At 54.7% G+C, this 16,421-nt stretch overlaps 6 protein-coding genes across 6 annotated transcripts; 3 read left to right on the top strand and 3 right to left on the bottom strand.

Annotated features, from left to right (window-relative positions):
• The first annotated feature begins 805 nt into the window (after positions 1-805).
• On the top strand, positions 806-3,183 carry BJY04DRAFT_142027 (Zn(II)2Cys6 transcription factor domain-containing protein). The gene is made up of 2 exons (XM_073708698.1): positions 806-1,361; positions 1,415-3,183. Exons 1-2 carry the CDS (start codon positions 1,261-1,263, stop codon positions 3,114-3,116), a joined length of 1,803 nt encoding a protein of 600 aa, XP_073566218.1. The 5' UTR covers positions 806-1,260; the 3' UTR covers positions 3,117-3,183.
• A 395-nt stretch (positions 3,184-3,578) lies between these two features.
• Positions 3,579-10,321, bottom strand: BJY04DRAFT_142012 (acyl transferase domain-containing protein). Its single transcript, XM_073708697.1, has 4 exons — positions 4,915-10,321; positions 4,376-4,861; positions 4,208-4,323; positions 3,579-4,156 (listed from the first exon to the last, which is right to left on the bottom strand). Exons 1-4 carry the CDS (start codon positions 10,217-10,219, stop codon positions 3,713-3,715), a joined length of 6,351 nt encoding a protein of 2,116 aa, XP_073566217.1. The 5' UTR covers positions 10,220-10,321; the 3' UTR covers positions 3,579-3,712.
• Positions 10,322-10,813: 492 nt separating this feature from the next.
• On the top strand, positions 10,814-12,254 carry BJY04DRAFT_141999 (uncharacterized protein). Its single transcript, XM_073708696.1, has 2 exons — positions 10,814-11,276; positions 11,331-12,254. Exons 1-2 carry the CDS (start codon positions 11,142-11,144, stop codon positions 12,117-12,119), a joined length of 924 nt encoding a protein of 307 aa, XP_073566216.1. The 5' UTR covers positions 10,814-11,141; the 3' UTR covers positions 12,120-12,254.
• A 16-nt stretch (positions 12,255-12,270) lies between these two features.
• BJY04DRAFT_141990 (uncharacterized protein) lies at positions 12,271-13,118 on the bottom strand. The gene is made up of 3 exons (XM_073708695.1): positions 12,781-13,118; positions 12,478-12,709; positions 12,271-12,406 (listed from the first exon to the last, which is right to left on the bottom strand). The coding sequence occupies exons 1-3, from the start codon at positions 12,936-12,938 to the stop codon at positions 12,326-12,328; spliced, it is 471 nt and encodes a 156-aa protein (XP_073566215.1). The 5' UTR covers positions 12,939-13,118; the 3' UTR covers positions 12,271-12,325.
• A 420-nt stretch (positions 13,119-13,538) lies between these two features.
• On the top strand, positions 13,539-15,035 carry BJY04DRAFT_141930 (aminotransferase). Its single transcript, XM_073708693.1, has 5 exons — positions 13,539-13,673; positions 13,720-13,752; positions 13,808-13,948; positions 13,999-14,624; positions 14,682-15,035. Exons 1-5 carry the CDS (start codon positions 13,637-13,639, stop codon positions 14,913-14,915), a joined length of 1,071 nt encoding a protein of 356 aa, XP_073566214.1. The 5' UTR covers positions 13,539-13,636; the 3' UTR covers positions 14,916-15,035.
• Positions 15,036-16,421, bottom strand: BJY04DRAFT_141942 (RTA1 domain-containing protein). Its single transcript, XM_073708694.1, has 2 exons — positions 16,127-16,421; positions 15,036-16,079 (listed from the first exon to the last, which is right to left on the bottom strand). The coding sequence occupies exons 1-2, from the start codon at positions 16,328-16,330 to the stop codon at positions 15,156-15,158; spliced, it is 1,128 nt and encodes a 375-aa protein (XP_073566213.1). The 5' UTR covers positions 16,331-16,421; the 3' UTR covers positions 15,036-15,155.

Genomic DNA, 16,421 nt, shown 5'->3' with positions numbered 1-16,421 from the left:
ATTCTAGTTATTGCGTGTCCATTCTATTGCTCTGGGGTGTCTGGTCTCGACTAATGGATGTACCAAACAGCTTCCGGCATATTTATACTAAAGCTCTTTCTTTGAATCATAGAATACGGCTTAATACTTGAAGCTTTGCAGGGATCTAGTAGGGTACATGAAAGTAGAACGTTTAGCATTAGATTCCTTTTATATACTACTTTCTGATAGGTTTTAACATACTATGCTTATGTCCAAACCAGTACATCTATCTATATTATGATTAAGTTCCTCTAGAGGAGTAATACCGTTATCTGTAAATCAAGCGCGATCCAATGCTGAATATTCCTCGGGTATAACTTTGGACTGGCCAAGGAGGAAGTATATTACTCAAGGGGATTTGGGAGGAGAGTGTGAGCAGGGGGGTTGTATGGGCCGGTCTCTGAAGGCTGTTCTCCTCTTCTTCTTCTACTGCCCCCTCTGGTGCATGTGCATTGTGTGAGAGAGTCGGAGTAGTTGCAATTGCAATCACAATCGCTATATTCCCTAGGCGCCGGACTAGGCCGGAATGCCCGGGATATCCCCTAAATTCCTGCTGCGGGCGGAATCTTCTGCTTCAAATGAATACTTAGCCAATAATCACACTTACTAGCGGATAGTCGTTCCTTTAGGAAATTGCCGTCTCTTTTTGTCGCTCTGATGTGCGGGTGTTCTGGATAAACTGGCATACACGTGGATAATTCTATATATTTGTGACCTGACAGGTGGTATGTACCATGTCTAGGTAAGAGTGACCGTGTGCTTTAAGTGCCAGTTATTCCCCTGTCCTAACTACCAAGGCCCTCTATCTAAACTACCCCCGGAACCCCCCGCCTGGGTGAACCTATGATCAGACCGGGCTTTATTCCCTTATCAGTGACCACTGACACTAAATAGGTCCGTGCATGTGGGGTATGCGACGGCAATCCATACGGTACGATCAGCAGCTAGCATCGATCGATCCTTCTGGAGTCGTGAGATCTCTGCATCGTTTCCACATATATGCCCGATGCGAGCATTCCCCCTTCCTACCTCCAGATGGAAAGAATACCTAGAATTGAGAGGAGGCCCCTTACTAAGCTTACAGGGATCAGTTGGACAGAGGGAGTCGGCTGACTAAGTGGAGGCTTGGGGGCGGCCATCCTTGGCCAGCCTGGTCACTTCCAAGTCACTTCCTCGTCGCTGCTTACCTGCCTGCGTTTTCATGACGACCTTGATTATGCCGGGAAAGCGCCCGCTAGAATGGCTCCAGATGTGATCGAACCCAAGGACTCTAATGAGAGATCGGGTAGCTCTACCCTGTCGCTGCAGAGCCGATCCCGCAAAGGATGCATCACCTGTCGGTGAGTTGGCTTTCTCCCAAGTCGCCAACACTCTAAGTAACTGATGACCATAGCATCCGCCGGGTCAAATGTGATGAAGAACGACCGCACTGTCGCCGCTGCCAATCCACGGGCCGGAGATGCGATGGATACGTGCCTCCACCTCCACCCGAGCCCGCAAGGCAGCAGCCGCTGGGCCAACAGCAAGAGATGCGCATCATCCAGCACACGCCCCAAGTGACCCAGCCCACCCAGCTGCGCATGTTCCCCGGCGTCGACTCGCTGCTGGCGGAGGATGAGTACCGGTCGCTCGAGTTCTTCAACCTCCAAACAGCCTCATGCTTTGGATCGCGTGCGGGCGGTTGGCTTCTAAACGCTGCCTGCCAAGACCCCGCAATCCGGCTGGCTGCCATGGCCCTGGGGACGATGCATCGCGTGGTCTTATATCACAGTAGAACGCCCCCGCATGATCGTGCCAGGGGTATGCAGTACGCCCTGCAGCAGTACAACTCGGCCATCCGACAGGGACTGAAGCTCTTTGCCGGAAACAGCGACGCGTCGGCCGATGGCATCCTGGCCATGTGCGTTCTCTTCTTTTCCTTCGACAGCCTCCAGGGCCACTTCCGATCGGCGCTGCAGCACGTGGGCTCGGGGTTGCGCATCCTGGACCAGCGTCAACGACGTGGGCAACCGGCGGAATACACGCTGTTGCCGCCGGACGTGATTCACTCGTTATTTGCTACCTTGGAGGCCCAGGTACTGGAAATCGATGGTCAGTCGCCGCTTCTAGATGACAATGGACTCTCGGTACGGGCTGCCAATGGGTCGCCAGGGATATGGATGCTCGAGCAGGCCCACGATACCTTCCAAACCATCTACAATAACTTCCTGCGCGCGTTGAGCTTATTAGGAAGATTTGAAGATCCACCTGGTGAATCAGGAATGATGGGCATCATTGAGCAATTAATGGCACGCAAACAACAAGTGCACACAGAACTCAATGCATGGTCGCTCGAGTTCGACCATTTCATCAACCACATCTTCAACTGGGACAGCGCAGACCACGCATCGCAGCAGTCGGTCCGAATGCTCCAGCTCTGGCGCAACATGCTGACCATGGTCCTGCACATGGACTGGCCTCCTCAAGACACCGCTTGGGAGAGTCACCTTCCTCAGCTCAATACCATCCTCGACCTCGCCGAGCAAATCATCGTCATGTCCCTCCCTGTAGACCTAGAATTGTCAGCCACCTGCTCGATCTTCACGTCCCTGGGCCCCTCTTGCCCTTGCAGCCCCGGTGACCCTCGCAGCCGCAGCACATCCACGTCCTCATCAGCCTCCCCGGAAGGATCTCCCCCGCCACCACCATCACAGGCCCACCCCACATCCTCCTACCCACCACTCCTCCCCCGCCCCGATCCCCAGCCCTCAACCCTCTCCCGCTTCACCGTATCCCTCGGCCTCATCCCCGCCCTTTGGACAATTGCAAACCAATGCCGCGACTCCACCGTGCGCTACCGGGCCATCAACCTAATCCGGCGCAGCAAGCGGCGCGAAGGCGTTTGGGACTCGGACCTTCACTCACGGTTGGCACTGCGGATTGCGCGTCGCGAAGAGCAGGCGGCGGGGCTGCAAGAGGGAGCAGTGTACACGCACGCGAACATCCCGCCTGAGGCGCGAGTGACGCTCGATGGGAGGTTTGTAGAGGGGAGGAAGGCGAAGATTAGATATATGAGGGAGAAGGTGAGGGTTGGAGAGGAGGTATTTTATTGGTGAAGATGATAGATTGACGGACAATGGGATTGTTGACACAGAAAAAGAAAGGGGGGTGTGCCGAGGTCCGGAGTTGCCGGCCTTGGTTGTGCTTTGCTGTGACATGTGCTTGCTTCGTATCTCAACATTAAACAACCTACCATTCAATAAGATCGTTATGCCTTATCTCTGAATACGAGCACCAAGAGTAATAATCAGTGGATGAGGAGGGAATTATCCTAGACGGGATCAGGAAGGTCTCCATGCTAAGGTTGGCAGGTGGCCCCGGTCGCACATGATCTCCATCGTGCGAGCAAGAAAGCGATTTCCTCAACTCAACTTCTTCATCCATCCATCCTGCATCTCGCTTGAATCATCAGATTAACAGGGAGATTATCAACTTATCAATTCAACGACTACTCCATGTCTTATAGTTGCTACGGTCTTTCATTTCTTTTCTCCGATGATTACTCCTGACCCTGCCGCAGTGGGGATGACATTTTCTAACAGAACACTGACGCACGCTATTCTCGTACCCATCTTGACTCCAAAAACAATAGCTATGCCAATTACCAATTTGAACCATATACAAAACAACAGGTCTCTCCGGTCATTTTTGTTCAACAGACTGCAACAGCACCATCAGCTTTATTAATATCCCACCCCTCCAGAATCTCCCTCACAAACGGACTGTCCGAAATGGCAAGCACATTCTCGAAATACTCCCGACTCAACTCAAACGGCATCGCTGTCAGGTTGGGAATGTATCTCCCGATCAACCTTTCTGGCCGAACCATGTGCTCGGGAATCGCCTTGCGGAGAGCGCGGCGGAAGGTGTCAGCCCCTGGGCGGAGAAGACTGCTGTGGAAGGGGACGTTGACTTTGAGGGGAATGGTGGCTTTTCCGCGCTGGAGGACCAGCGGAGTCGGCTTTTTGTCGGTTTCGGCGAGGCATGAGGTGACAATCCCTGGAACGGAAGATTTGAGGCTTTCGAGCGAGGTGAGCTGCTCGGGGTGTGCGACGAGGTGGTTCAAAACGCCGGTGAGGCAATCCAGGCTGCGGAGCTGTGGAGTTGTTAACATTGTGGGAGATGGTGGTAGAGGGAATTCACATACATCGCCAGCACAAACGTACTGCGTGGACTCGACGTTGAAATTGACAATCTCGCAGAGACCATCTGTTGCGGCTTCAACCGCGTCGACAATGGCGCAGAGATCGGATTCGCTGAGGTCTGCGTCTGGTCAGTCTGATGGCAGTGGTTTGAACAGCGTCGAGGAACGTACTCTTGGACACCCGGCTCGGGTTCGCAGCAACCATGGAATAGTCCCGCCCGGATCGGTCCAGCTCAATCGACTTTTGCATGGTCAAACCACGATAGAAGACTGCGGCGGTGACTCCCTCCACTGTGAACACCTCGCCCATGGCAGCCAGCGCGGCATACTCGCCCAGCGAGTGTCCGGCATAGCAGCTGTCTTCGTTGATGAGACCGCGAGCGCGCATGTCATGGAACCGCGCCAGCTCCATAACCACCAGCGAAGGCTGAGTGAAGATGGTCTCGTGCAGCAGGCCCCCAGAGGACGTGTACGTGAAGGAGCGCGAGCTGGGGGTGATTTCTTGGAAGGCGCGCACTGATTCGATCTCACCCTGGTCGTTGACCACTTCAAAGTCCAGCGAGATGTAGTTCTCGCGGATGGCTTTGCCGCGGCTTCCTCCAAAGTGCACGGTATACTCCTTGGGGTTGTTTCGGACGATTTCGAGTATCGATACGCCTGCATGCTGTTAGTATCATCATTCGGGGATGAATGGATAGGAGCCAAGCTACCGTAGGTGTTGACGAAGAACTGCTCGGCCGTGTGCCACACATCGCGTGCAGCCTGACTAGTCTCATACAGATCCATTCCCATCGCTGGCTTTTGACTGCCCTGGCCTGTAAAGAGGTAGGCTCCTGGCTTCTGCGCCACTTCAGCTGTTGCACGGAACACTTCCACACCGGACGTCTCCGAACGTGCGGTAGCAACAACAATCTGGCGGCCGTTGTTCATTCCCGTGTGGTGGATATCCACGAGGAGTGTCTCGCCCGGGGACACCTTGCCTCTGAAAGAAGCAGACCAGGCCTTCATGCGTTGCGGATCGTTCTCTGCTGCGTGCAACTCCACGACACCGCGGACCAGACCACTAGTCTGCATGCCGTGTATCACCCGACCACCCTGGTGGCCTGCGTACTGCGCAAACGCCCGCGATAGATGAATAGGGTTGCTGTCTCCTGAGGCGGCAGCGTACTGATCGCTAGACAGGGGCATCTCAAGTCGGATATCCGCAGCCAAGGGCACCGCGTTCGGGAGCTGTTTGACCTCGTTGAAGGGTAATCCCCGACGATCCAAGAAGTCAATGACGGGGCTTTTGAGGAACTGCGAGTTGGCCTTGAACATCACAGTGCCGATTGTCTTCTCCTTGTTCCCCACGGCGCAGCTGACCGTTCCGCAGGTTTCGATCTGGCTGTAGGTGTTGGCGTCCCGAAATTGGTACGAGCTTCTCAAACGAAAGGTGAGATCGTCGCCTAAGTGGTCGTCGAGACTGAGGTCTGCCGCGGCGATGCGAAACCAGGGCTTGGATGCCAGCAGAACCACGTCCCGCTTCGACTTTAAAGGCAGCTTGTACACCTGCTCCTCCTTGTTCTCAAACGTGTTGTGGTAGTCCTCATACCGGCCCTGGAGAATGAACTCGCTGCCGACGGTAATGATGGGGGTGCCATCCCTGGAAATTGTAGCGACCGCGCGGACCACCTTCCCTGACTCCGGCCGGATGCGAATGGACTCAATCTCTGCCGTCGAAGACAACACATCGCCCTCGCGCATGGGCCTCGCGTCATCAATAACCTGGAACTCGTTCTTCAAATGCAGGAGCTTGAGAATATCGCCGTTGATCGCGTCGGTGAAGAGACAACGCATCAGCGGCTTCCACGCCACCACAATCGCCATGTCAAGGGGCGCAAGCAGCTTGGATTTCCTCTTCCCGCCGTATGCGCTGTTTCGGTTGTCAATGGCCGTGGTGAATTCTAGGATTGCTTCGCGAGTCAGCACCTTCACATCCTCGTCGTCAGACTTGAGCAGGCTCATCCCATCGTCGTCTCCTGCGTTGTCGATCCAGAGCTGCTCATAGAACCGGCTGATGCGCTGATTGCGCGTATCCATGACCTCGTGAATTGGGTTACTGCCGTAAGTCGGCTCGTAGGTAAAGTATAGAACCAGATCGAGAGGCGAATTACCAGCACTACCTCCAGTCATAGGAGCTCGTAGAGTCAACATGATATCCGAGGCAGACAGCGCGCGAATTTCTACCGTCGCTTCGTCTTTCTCCTTTCCGTGGCTGCCTTTCTGCCGCATCAGGATCACCGTCCTTTCGGGACGTCCGGGCTGAATGATACGCACGGAAAGGCCAGCGCGCGGAGTAAAGAGGCCCTTGATGGGATTCTTCACGAGCATCTTTCCCTGCACGATTTCGTTCAGCGTCAGCAAGGCCTTGCGCCAGGATGGCCTCGGCCCGCCAAGGAGAGCTAGCCACTGCTTCTTTGTCGGTAGGTTTTCTTCGTCACTGTCCAGATCATACGCGAGGGTCGGCGGGTCGTATGAGCGACTGTGCTTGACAGCTGGGAGCAGATGGTCGCCTTGAGAGGACAAAACCGGCAATGGTGACCCCGCAGAGTACAGGTACTCCAGGGTTGGGACTCGGCTTTCGTCACCGCCATACTGCTGCTGCAGGATTGCCTGAACATGCGGTTGATGAATGTTATCCAGTATCTGTTTCACAGGTTCGTTGGCCACATTGGTATGTTGCGCCGCCACGGGGCCGTGCAAGACACAGATCCGCCCGACGTCTTGGCCGATGACAGCCTCTAGTCTCTCAGACTGCCACAGTGAATCTTTTTTGAACCAGTACTCGAATGACTCGTCCAGCGCCACGATGAACGGAAGAGGCTTCCGCCCGGGCTTCTTGTACAAGTTCACCAGGTGGTCCTCGTCCTCGCAGACCATGACATCTTCCAGAGCTGCCGGATAGGCCTGCAGGAAGTCGCTCAGCAATGCGTGGGGCCGGTCCAGCTGCGAGGCGGACTGGAAAATAGCACGTGGCCGAGGTTGACGCGCACTCATGCGGTTTTCGACGCAACGGATAAAGTCCGCCATAAAAGACCGGTACGAGGGGTCAATCCAAGCCTGTTGGTCCTGGAGGTAAAGCAGCTCGACTGCCCTCGTGAGCACCCCCGCGTAAGTCATCTCTGAAATGTCCACGGGAATCCCCTTCTCGTCGACCCCAAACCAGACTTTTTGAAAATCGGCATTCAGACGCTTTATTAACGAGTGCTTGCGCTTGTGCAACTCCTCGACCTGCTGCGCAGCGGGGAGAGCAAACACCTCCTTATCGAGCTGCGCCCATAGCAGAACCCCGCGCGTCGCAAGCTTATGGATCGGCTCGCCCATTTCGGACTTCACCGTAATGATTCCTCCTGTGGCTTTCTGGTATGTGCCCTCCCAGTGCGAATCTGGCACGCCGGGGGTATCGACAATTGCCTGCTTCACTGCGGGACTAGTCGGCGCCTCCTTAGCCGTCATGACGCGACTGCCAACGAGAACACCGTCAAAGGGCATAGCCGCGTATCCGAAGGCCGTGGACCACGAACCCGTGAGATACGGAAGGATATCCTTGCTCTCTCCAAAGCCACTCCCGGCAACAAGGATTATGTTTGGGTATCCTCTAATCGCTCCGTACCGGTCAAGGATGGGCTCGTGAAAGTCTTCGTACGAGTGATGCCCGCCCGCACGTCCTCCGGTCCATTGCAGGATAATTGGAAACTCGGGATTTGATTCGGCAATGCGCAGCACATTATCAATTGCCTCCTTGGAGCCAGGCTTAAAGGAGATGTGGCTCAGTCCGATGTCGCGGATATACTCGGTTGCAATATCCGGGGAGGGCACGCCGGCGCCGATCGTCAGCCCTGTAATAGGAAGACCCTCTTGCCGGAGTTCTGCGAGGAGCGGAATCTGCCAGCCCATTGCGCGCGGGTTCGCGTAGATCAGGTTGACGGTAATGCCACGGCCGGCGGGAATGAGGTTGACGAGCCTAGCGAGGGCTGAGCGCATGCCTGCGGCATTGTGATAGCCGCCGCCAGCAATCTCGATGTGGTAATTTGCGTTCATGACGGAAGCGACAAAGTCCGGCGAGACCGTGGTGGGGGTCATGCCGGCGACCATGACGGGTGGAAGACCCAGAATGCGTGAAAACTTAGTATCAACGAGAACCTCATCCCCAACGTGGACGAGCCGCGGGGAGAATTCCTGCTCCCAGCTGGTGTTGTAAACCACAGGGCGGCGCCGACTCACCAGTTCGGACATGTAGCCGAGAGTCTTGCTAGGACCGGCGAGGGAGGTGGTCAGTATCACGCGTGCGGCGGTGCCTGCCTTTGCAGAGGCCAAAAGCGCCCCAATTCCCGTTTCCCGTCCGGGGCCAAAATCGAGGAAGTGAGTGGCGGACGGGAACCGGGTGGCTCGCTCCCAGTCGACAATGCCGCAGACAACCATGTGCACGAGCTCGGGGATGAGATTGTCGTATTCACGGAGGTCGGCCCCGTTGTCTGTACGGAGGACCGGGAAGAGGAGACTGTTTCCAGGCACGTGGATGGAGCGGAGATCCTGCAGGATTTGGACCTCAGCTTCCTCTAGGAGATTGGTGTGGAAGGGAACCGAGATCGGGAGGAAGCGTGCGGTGATCAGCGCCGGTCGTTGGCTGAATGGCACACGGGCTGTATTGGTGGAAGAGAAGTTTGAATTATTGGAGGCCGCGCGCAGTTTGTTGGCAAAGGCGTAGAGCGAGAGGGGATTGCCAGCTACCACGAACTGTTGCCGACCATTGATGAGGGCGAGAGAGCCCTGGTGTGCAGCGGGGAGATGTCGGTTGTGCTCGGCGAGATACTTGTCTAAGGCCTCGCGCGAGGCGCCCTTGACGCTGAGCATCGGGCTCAGGCGCTCGGACTGATCCACCAGTGCCGGGGGTATAGAGTTGGATGGGTAGCACTGTTGCGAACGACAGCCGATCCAGAACAGCACCTGCAGGGCAGTGTTTGCGGCGTCAAAAAAGGTAGGCCACGAGACGGCGGTAGCCAGCAGCGCAGCGACGACAATGCCCTGAGAGTGGCCGGCAGCACTGCTGATATGCCGGGCAAACTCGCCGGGAGTCTTGTTGAGGATCTTGCAGGTGATGGCATAGTTGAGCAACTGCACAAGCCCAATCAAAGGTTGACTAACAGGAGCAGAGAGGAGATAGTCTGCAGACGGGCGCAACTCTGGGTTTTCTAGCCAGCCGATGACATCCAGGCCATGAGGGTACATGTCCCTGGCGCGAACATCCGACGCAAGCCCCTTGAGCTGTTTGCCCAGGGTATACAGAGGCTCGGCTAGCTGTCCGGCATATGTGTCAAAGAGATGTTGTAGTTCACTGAAGTAGTTCTCCACCCCTTGACCGTTGAAGACAGTCACAAGGTTAGCCCGACGGCAGAGGGCATCCGAGAGCAAACCGCTGGCCCACTTCGGGGATACGAACTGCGTCACACTGATGGCCTGGTAATAGGTCTGGATGATGTGGAACTTTTCCTCGGACTCGAGACTCAGCGGCGCCAGGACGGTGTGGATATCTTCATCCTGGCAGAGATGTTTGTTGAAAACTCGCACGAACTTCTTGAGTATCTCCTGGGTGCCGTCCTCGTGTACCACCTGACCACCGTTGTCGAGGATCTCGCGCATGGAACGGGTCACGGTCTGAAGTTTCTCAACAAGAGAGGCACTGTCACTGGGCTGAGTCCGGAGATCGTCTAAAATGGCTGTAAACCTGTCGTTGAACACGGAAGCCTTTTTGATGGAGGCCTCGGAGCGGAGGAATGCTATCTCGATGTCCTCATTGCGGTAGGACAAGGGAGGTGGGGATCCCATAGGATACTCCGTCATGGGGGTACCAAAGTCCTCCATCAATGGGGGTGAGAAGAGATCTTCGGACGATGCAGACGAGCTGCCGCCCGCCATGACCGGACTGGACTTCATTTTGGAAGCCAGATCAATGGCGGGATAAGGATGGTGGAACATATTCCACAACGAAATGAAATGAAAACAGGAGAAAGAAAGGAAACGATCAGAGCTGGAGAAAAGAATGAATGGTCATGCACAGAAGAAAGTGAATGAGGAGTGAGTGAGGTGAGTGAAGATGCTGGCACTGCGCAGCTCAATCCCGCGCCTACAGGACTTGGAAGAAAAGCCAGGCCTACTTGCTGGGATGATATACAGGGGGGTTCAGCGGACAGACACAATTCTCGCTCGGGAAGGGAGCCAAGCTGAGTAAATCCTGTTCGCGACATTGACCGTGTCTAGCCAGAGCCACGAGGCTGTGGAAGCTGTTGGAACCGTCAGTTGAGCCCTGCTTCGTGGCGTCAAGCGTGAGTCCAGCCCTACATTGCCAGACATGAATCCATATCCATCTCCCGCATACGAACCGTATCCATACTCGAGAATGGTATCAGTCCTAGCGGTAAATACTGTCCATACCACCATACCACCCATACTAGTTCCATTTCTAGCGGTCATTACCCATGGCCGCTGATCAGGGCTAGATCCTGCATGTAACTCTGGGGCTAGAATCTGACACATGGCTTATCCTTAGCCCCCTTGGCCCTTGGCAGCTGAGTCTGATGAGAGCTGGGATTACGGCCTATCCAACCGATACGCACACGGCCCTAAGCCCCCGGGTAAATTTCCCGGCCTTGCGGGTACTTCCTGGCGATCCCTGTCAATTGCCGGCCGAGTCTAATGTAATGACGCTGTCTTGGCTGAGGAACGGAAATTCTCCGTCCTGCATCTACTCCGGAGTAGGGTAGGATTAGCGAGAAGACCTGCTTTAGCGAAAAATGCTGGAGTAGGATTGAGCAACGACAGGTCCCGCTCTCAGAGCTCTTTCTGCTTCTTAATTGTTTTCCCTTGCAATTGACAACTCTGCAAGCCGTCCAGAGCGACTATGGCTCTCCCCTCCACAATCGAGACTCCTCTGCTCAGCACCGTCTGGGAGGCAATCACCCTCAGCCGCGTGTTGACCGGTACAGCTGTTTTCTTCCTCCTCCTTAACAGAAAGGGTCTCCCCGGTGTCTGGCACGTAAGTCGCCACTGCTCGCAGTGATTCAAGTAAAACTATACTGACAGAGTTTAGTACCGCCTCTTCAAAACTCTCTTCGTCGAACTCCTCTGGAACCGCTCGAGATCTCCAGCACCATTACTCGACACCCAAGGTCGCCCACGTCTTTTCAGCTACCTAGTGACAAAATGCAGCAACCCGGTCATCGAATGCGACTACAACCTGCACAAGTCCAATAGCACTTTCTTCTCGGACCTGGACATCAACCGCACGCAGTTGATGATGGCGCATTTCAAGCATGTGCTTTCGAGCAGTTCCATGCCCGTGTCATCCGAAAAAAACCGGCAGAAACCGCTTATGATGGCTCTTGGCGGCGTCTCTTGCTTGTTTCATCGCGAGATTAAGCCGTTGGCCAGGTATGAGATTTGGAGCCGCGTTGCGGCTTGGGATGAGAAGTGGGTTTATGTGGTTAGTTATTTTGTGAAGCCCGGGGTGGTGTCTCGGGATGCTGCTGCCAGTGCCAGTGATCGTGATCCCAAGGTAGATGCGAAGGCTGTCTTGGCGTCTTGTATGGCGAGGTATGTGTTCAAGGAGGGGAGGATTACTGTCAAGCCTCAGACGGTTCTGGGCAGGTGTGGGTTGTTGCCTTTGCGGCGGGATGAGCAGGGCAGTGGTAAAGAGGGGGAAAAGACAGGGAAGGTAACTGATAGCAATGGCGGTGGCAGTGGCTGGGGCGAAGAGCGGTTTGAGGAAGAGAGACTGAAGGGGTTGGAAATTGCAGCCAAGTTCTCGGGGCTGGAGGTACTGCCTTTGATGACTGGCTTTGGCGAGGCAGGGGTGTTGGGGAGGTATGCTGATTTCTAGCAGGCCTGTCCAGGTAGAATTGGTGGATGTGGTGTGTAGACATAAACAGATGCTATAGAAGCCTATTACAGTACTGATTATAGACGAAATACGTTCTGCCCTTCACCGAACACAGCATCCAACCCATAGCCTAAGATGAGAAGAGACCTCCAAGTGCACTCAACTTCAACTTTGCAGTCCAATCTACGGCACCCTAATTAGATACCCTACTCCCTAACCCTCTCATAATCCCCCGTGTGGATCGTCTCCAACGCAGAAATCTCCACCGTCTCAATATCCCACAGCCCCTACCACGTGCATCATATTAGCCCCCACCCACGAACCCAAGCTAACATCTTCTGTCCAGGCGCGCACTAACCTTGGCCGTATTCTCATGGGCACGAATCGCCTGCAATACGCTCCCCTCGCTAGCCGCCTGCACCGCAAAGCACGCCCCCAAGGTTCCTGCCCGGGGCGAACCCGCATCTGCGTCCGCCATCATGTCGCCCGCGAACGTCAGGATGACGTCTTGCTCCTTGAACTTGATGGTCTCACGCGCCGGGGCGAGATCAGCTTCTTTGACACCTTTCTTGTTAAAAATGACGACGAAGCTAGAGGCACATTATTTGTCAGCATAGCGTAGAGACAAGCAGGAAAGAAGTACGCTGCGGTGCATCCTTACAATTCATGGAGCGGAGACTCCACAGTAGCGAGGAATCGACGGCAGGGGCCAAGGCCAACACCAAGACCAATCCCAGTGCCAGTGCCAGGACGAGTGGCAACCAAGGCGGATTTCTGGCGCAGGGAGCGAGCAAGCAACGTGGCGGTTCGGTTGAGCATTGTGACTGGGGGGGTATGTGCTGTGCTGCGTGCGGTTGCTCAGTTGCTATAGTTGCGTCTTACTGGCTGGTGGGCTGTGGTCTGCGCACACCGGAGTGGATTTATATAGATTACGGGGGCGAGAGGTGAAGTGAGACTGGTGAGATTAATGGCCGCTTGCAATTAACTTGTTCTTGTGGTTGTTGAGGTTGATGTGAGGTGATCTCGATGTAGGGCTTGGCCTGTATGTATTATGGGAGATACAGCGGGTGTACGTACAGTGGGTATGGTATGTAAGCATGTATTGTATGTAAGTATGTGTCGTATGTAAGTATGTACGGTACAAGTGGATCTGCCATGCGATCAATTTCTGGGAAATAAATTCCGAAATTAATCCAAAACAGATCAAAAATAAATAAATAGAGAAAGATCAAGATGAGGATCAAACGGCCCCCAACAGCAAGACTCGCTTTCTCCAATGATTTGCCAACGGTAGCTCGTATGGAGTAGCATGCGATGCATGCTCAGCTTGTCAGCGACTACACAACTTCCCACGAGCGTATGCTCGGTTTGCCAGCTGGAAGCGCCTTGTCTTGTCTAGTCTCGATGAAGACTTGGCTATAAGAGTTATACTGATGCGTCTTGGACGTCATTCTGTGTAGTTTGCCAGGTCTTCAGCTGCTCGCCTTCGCGATCGCTCTTAGATTCCTGCCGTCAACATGTCTACCTTTCCTTCCGAGCCTCGTGGCAATATTGGTATGTCTCTGTACTCGCGCAATACACGCATGCTAACAGTGGCCAGAATGGGAGAAAGTCGGCGTCTCTTTCCTGGATGGTAAAGCCATCTCATTTGCCTCCGTATCTATCTCTCCATGCTAACACGACCACAGTAAACGGCCATGTCGAATGCGACTACAACCACCAGACCGGAACCTGGTCCGACCCTGTCTTCGTACAGGACCACTACCTCAAAGTCCACGGTCTCGCCCCGGGTCTGAACTACGGCCAGCAAGTCTTTGAGGGGATGAAGGGTATGTCAAGAATCTCAGTTTATATATATAATTTCTGACATTTGATCAAGCCTACCGCGACCCCACGGGCCAAATCCAAATCTTCCGTCCAACCGAGCACGCCCTGCGGATGCAGCGCTCCTGCAACGCCGTCTCCATCCCGGCCATCCCAGAAGATCTCTTCTGGACCGCCGTTAACCTCTCCGTTGCCCGCAACAGTGAGTTTGTACCACCGCACTCTTCCGAAGCGGCTATGTATATCCGTCCCCTGGCCTTTGGCTCTGGCGGGTGGATGCCCGTTGCTGCGGGGCCGGCGTATAAATTCGCTGTCTACGCATTGCCCTTTTGCGCGTATCATGGCACGTTACCGGTTGACGCGGTGGTGTTGGAGGAGTTGGATCGCGCGGCGCCGAGGGGGGTCGGAAATGTCAAGGTTGGTGGGAACTATGCGCCGGTGCTGAAGTGGAGTGACCAGGCGAGGAAGGAGGGGTTTGGGATTACGTTGCATCTGGATAGTAAGACCCGGACGGAGATTGATGAGTTTAGTACCAGTGGGTTTGTGGGGATTAAGTATACGGGTCAGGGAGAGGGGTATACGCTCGTTGTGCCGAATAGTCAGAGTGTTATTAAGAGTGTGACGAGTACCAGTGTTGTCGAGGTGGCGAGGTCTTTGGGGTGGAGGGTGGAGGTGCGGCCGGTGAGTTGTCTGCTTGAGTTCTTTATCATTCTGAATATTGGGGCTGATTGCGGACAGATTCCGTATGACGAGCTGGAATTCTTCGATGAGGTTCTTGCTGTTGGGACGGCGGCGATGATCACCTCGATCCGCTCGATCAAACACCGTTCAAAGGATCAGGTGTTCAGGTTCAAGACGAGCGATGAGGCTGGTAGTGCGTGCGAGAAATTGTCGACGCACTTGAAGGCTATCCAGAAGGGCGACAAGGAGGATTCATTTGGCTGGTTGAAGAGGGTTGAGGAGGTGCTCTAAGGTGTAGTAATCAAAACATGCTATATAGTCAATTACCAGTTGGTATAAACAAACTCCTCTACCTGATAGCCCTTAAATCTCTATGGTATAGCTGTAGCAAGGATAGAATGGACAAGTTGAGAATAGTCTAAACAGCTAGCATTGGTTGTACTAGATCAAACCCTGAACATTTTGAAACGGCCAACTAGAAAGATAGATAGAACCCCCCTCCATTGACTAAACCAAGTAACAGACAAACTCTCACGGCCGAACCTCATTCCCCTGATTATCGTACCAAGTCCTCTGGTCGCCATGATAGTGAGGAGCCGGAGCAGATCCCCTCTCCTGCGCATCCATCAAATCGACCCCCATACTACCATGCTTCCTCCTCCTCCTCCGGTCCTTCTTTGCCTCCTTCTCCGCAATCTTCGCCTCCTTCTTCTCCCTCTTCCTCGCCTTCTTCTCCTTCCGGCTCACCCGCGGAAACTCACTATCCGGCCCCGCCAGCACCCGCCCCGGATGCGCAACATTCAACACCGCAATCGCCAGAAACATCGGCGCCGCATCCCACACATACTCGAACCACTCGTTGCGCAACGCCGGGTTGTCGATGTTCGTCCCGTCCGCGTACTGCGCCAGCCGGAACACGATCCGCACCGTGATCAGGAACAGCGACGCGTAGATCGCGTAGAACAGCCACCGCCACGGCATCGAGCCCCGGTTCACTTTCTCCATGTCCAGTGTTCCTACGGCTTCCATGTGGGCCATTTTTCGTTGCAGGTGGATGAACAGGCCCGTGAAGATTAGGATGAAGAGTTCCTGTACCCCGATCCCGCCCATGTAGATGTGCACGCCGCGCATGATTGTTTCCTGGGACGCTTCCGTGTCGGTTGTGAAACCCGCGCCGACGAGCTGGATGATGAATGCGAGGATCTCCAGCCACACGAAGATGTGGCCGAAGCGCTTGGCGCCGATCCCGCAGAGGCGCCCGCTAGGTAGGAAGAAGTAGATCAGACGGCCGAGTGTCATGTAGAGGAAGGCATTAACCCAGATCGGGGCGAGGAGGAAGAAGATGGTGAATGGGGTGTTGTAGGCGTCGCTGCTTTGGTGCTTTGTGAAGAGCGAGCGCATGATGAAGGCGAGGAGTTCCCACAGGGAGCCCATGAGTACCACCCAAGCGTAGCGCTGGTTGGTTAGCTTTGTGGTCTATTACTGTGGGGTAGATGGCTTACCTTTTTGAACATGAATGCCTGTACTATATGGGTGAGTGTGGTGATGCCGAAGAGGACTGCGAACAAGACCGCTGGGGCGAAGGCGGCCTCGTACATGTGGATGTTCCCGCATCCGCCCGGTGGCACGTAGCCATTGTCTTTTGGAGGGATGGGGAGACAGGTTGGAGTGGTGGTCTCCGTGGGCGAAGTGGTGGTGGTACTCATGGTGTCTGGTGCTTGATCTGTCTCTGAACGGGCTGGGCAGAATGAGAAACGAAAGACGCTATATAACCTGCCGAAGCATTTCAGGCAGACA

The sequence above is a fragment of the Aspergillus karnatakaensis genome (assembly GCF_047715665.1).
Source record: "Aspergillus karnatakaensis strain CBS 102800 unplaced genomic scaffold BJY04scaffold_67, whole genome shotgun sequence".
NCBI lineage: Eukaryota > Fungi > Ascomycota > Eurotiomycetes > Eurotiales > Aspergillaceae > Aspergillus > Aspergillus karnatakaensis.
This window is presented reverse-complemented; position numbering and strand designations above follow the sequence as displayed.

What these genes read in the sequence shown, in the direction of transcription:
- BJY04DRAFT_141930 (XM_073708693.1), top strand. Translation starts at nt 13,637, where the DNA reads ATGTCTACCTTTCCTTCCGAGCCTCGTGGCAATATTG. An exon ending in CGAGCCTCGTGGCAATATTG is followed by an intron (nt 13,674 to 13,719) that starts GTATGTCTCTGT and finishes AACAGTGGCCAG; the next exon opens with AATGGGAGAAAGTCGGCGTC. An exon ending in CGGCGTCTCTTTCCTGGATG is followed by an intron (nt 13,753 to 13,807) that starts GTAAAGCCATCT and finishes ACACGACCACAG; the next exon opens with TAAACGGCCATGTCGAATGC.
- BJY04DRAFT_142027 (XM_073708698.1), top strand. Translation starts at nt 1,261, where the DNA reads ATGGCTCCAGATGTGATCGAACCCAAGGACTCTAATGAGAGATCGGGT. An exon ending in AAAGGATGCATCACCTGTCG is followed by an intron (nt 1,362 to 1,414) that starts GTGAGTTGGCTT and finishes TGATGACCATAG; the next exon opens with CATCCGCCGGGTCAAATGTG.
- BJY04DRAFT_142012 (XM_073708697.1), bottom strand. Translation starts at nt 10,219, where the DNA reads ATGTTCCACCATCCTTATCCCGCCATTGATCTGGCTTCCAAAATGAAG. An exon ending in CCCGAGCCGGGTGTCCAAGA is followed by an intron (nt 4,324 to 4,375) that starts GTACGTTCCTCG and finishes GACCAGACGCAG; the next exon opens with ACCTCAGCGAATCCGATCTC. An exon ending in AGTACGTTTGTGCTGGCGAT is followed by an intron (nt 4,157 to 4,207) that starts GTATGTGAATTC and finishes ACAACTCCACAG; the next exon opens with CTCCGCAGCCTGGATTGCCT.
- BJY04DRAFT_141990 (XM_073708695.1), bottom strand. Translation starts at nt 12,938, where the DNA reads ATGCTCAACCGAACCGCCACGTTGCTTGCTCGCTCCCTGCGCCAGAAA. An exon ending in GAGTCTCCGCTCCATGAATT is followed by an intron (nt 12,710 to 12,780) that starts GTAAGGATGCAC and finishes ATGTGCCTCTAG; the next exon opens with CTTCGTCGTCATTTTTAACA. An exon ending in CCCATGAGAATACGGCCAAG is followed by an intron (nt 12,407 to 12,477) that starts GTTAGTGCGCGC and finishes TGCACGTGGTAG; the next exon opens with GGGCTGTGGGATATTGAGAC.
- BJY04DRAFT_141942 (XM_073708694.1), bottom strand. Translation starts at nt 16,330, where the DNA reads ATGAGTACCACCACCACTTCGCCCACGGAGACCACCACTCCAACCTGT. An exon ending in AGGCATTCATGTTCAAAAAG is followed by an intron (nt 16,080 to 16,126) that starts GTAAGCCATCTA and finishes CTAACCAACCAG; the next exon opens with CGCTACGCTTGGGTGGTACT.
- BJY04DRAFT_141999 (XM_073708696.1), top strand. Translation starts at nt 11,142, where the DNA reads ATGGCTCTCCCCTCCACAATCGAGACTCCTCTGCTCAGCACCGTCTGG. An exon ending in GTCTCCCCGGTGTCTGGCAC is followed by an intron (nt 11,277 to 11,330) that starts GTAAGTCGCCAC and finishes GACAGAGTTTAG; the next exon opens with TACCGCCTCTTCAAAACTCT.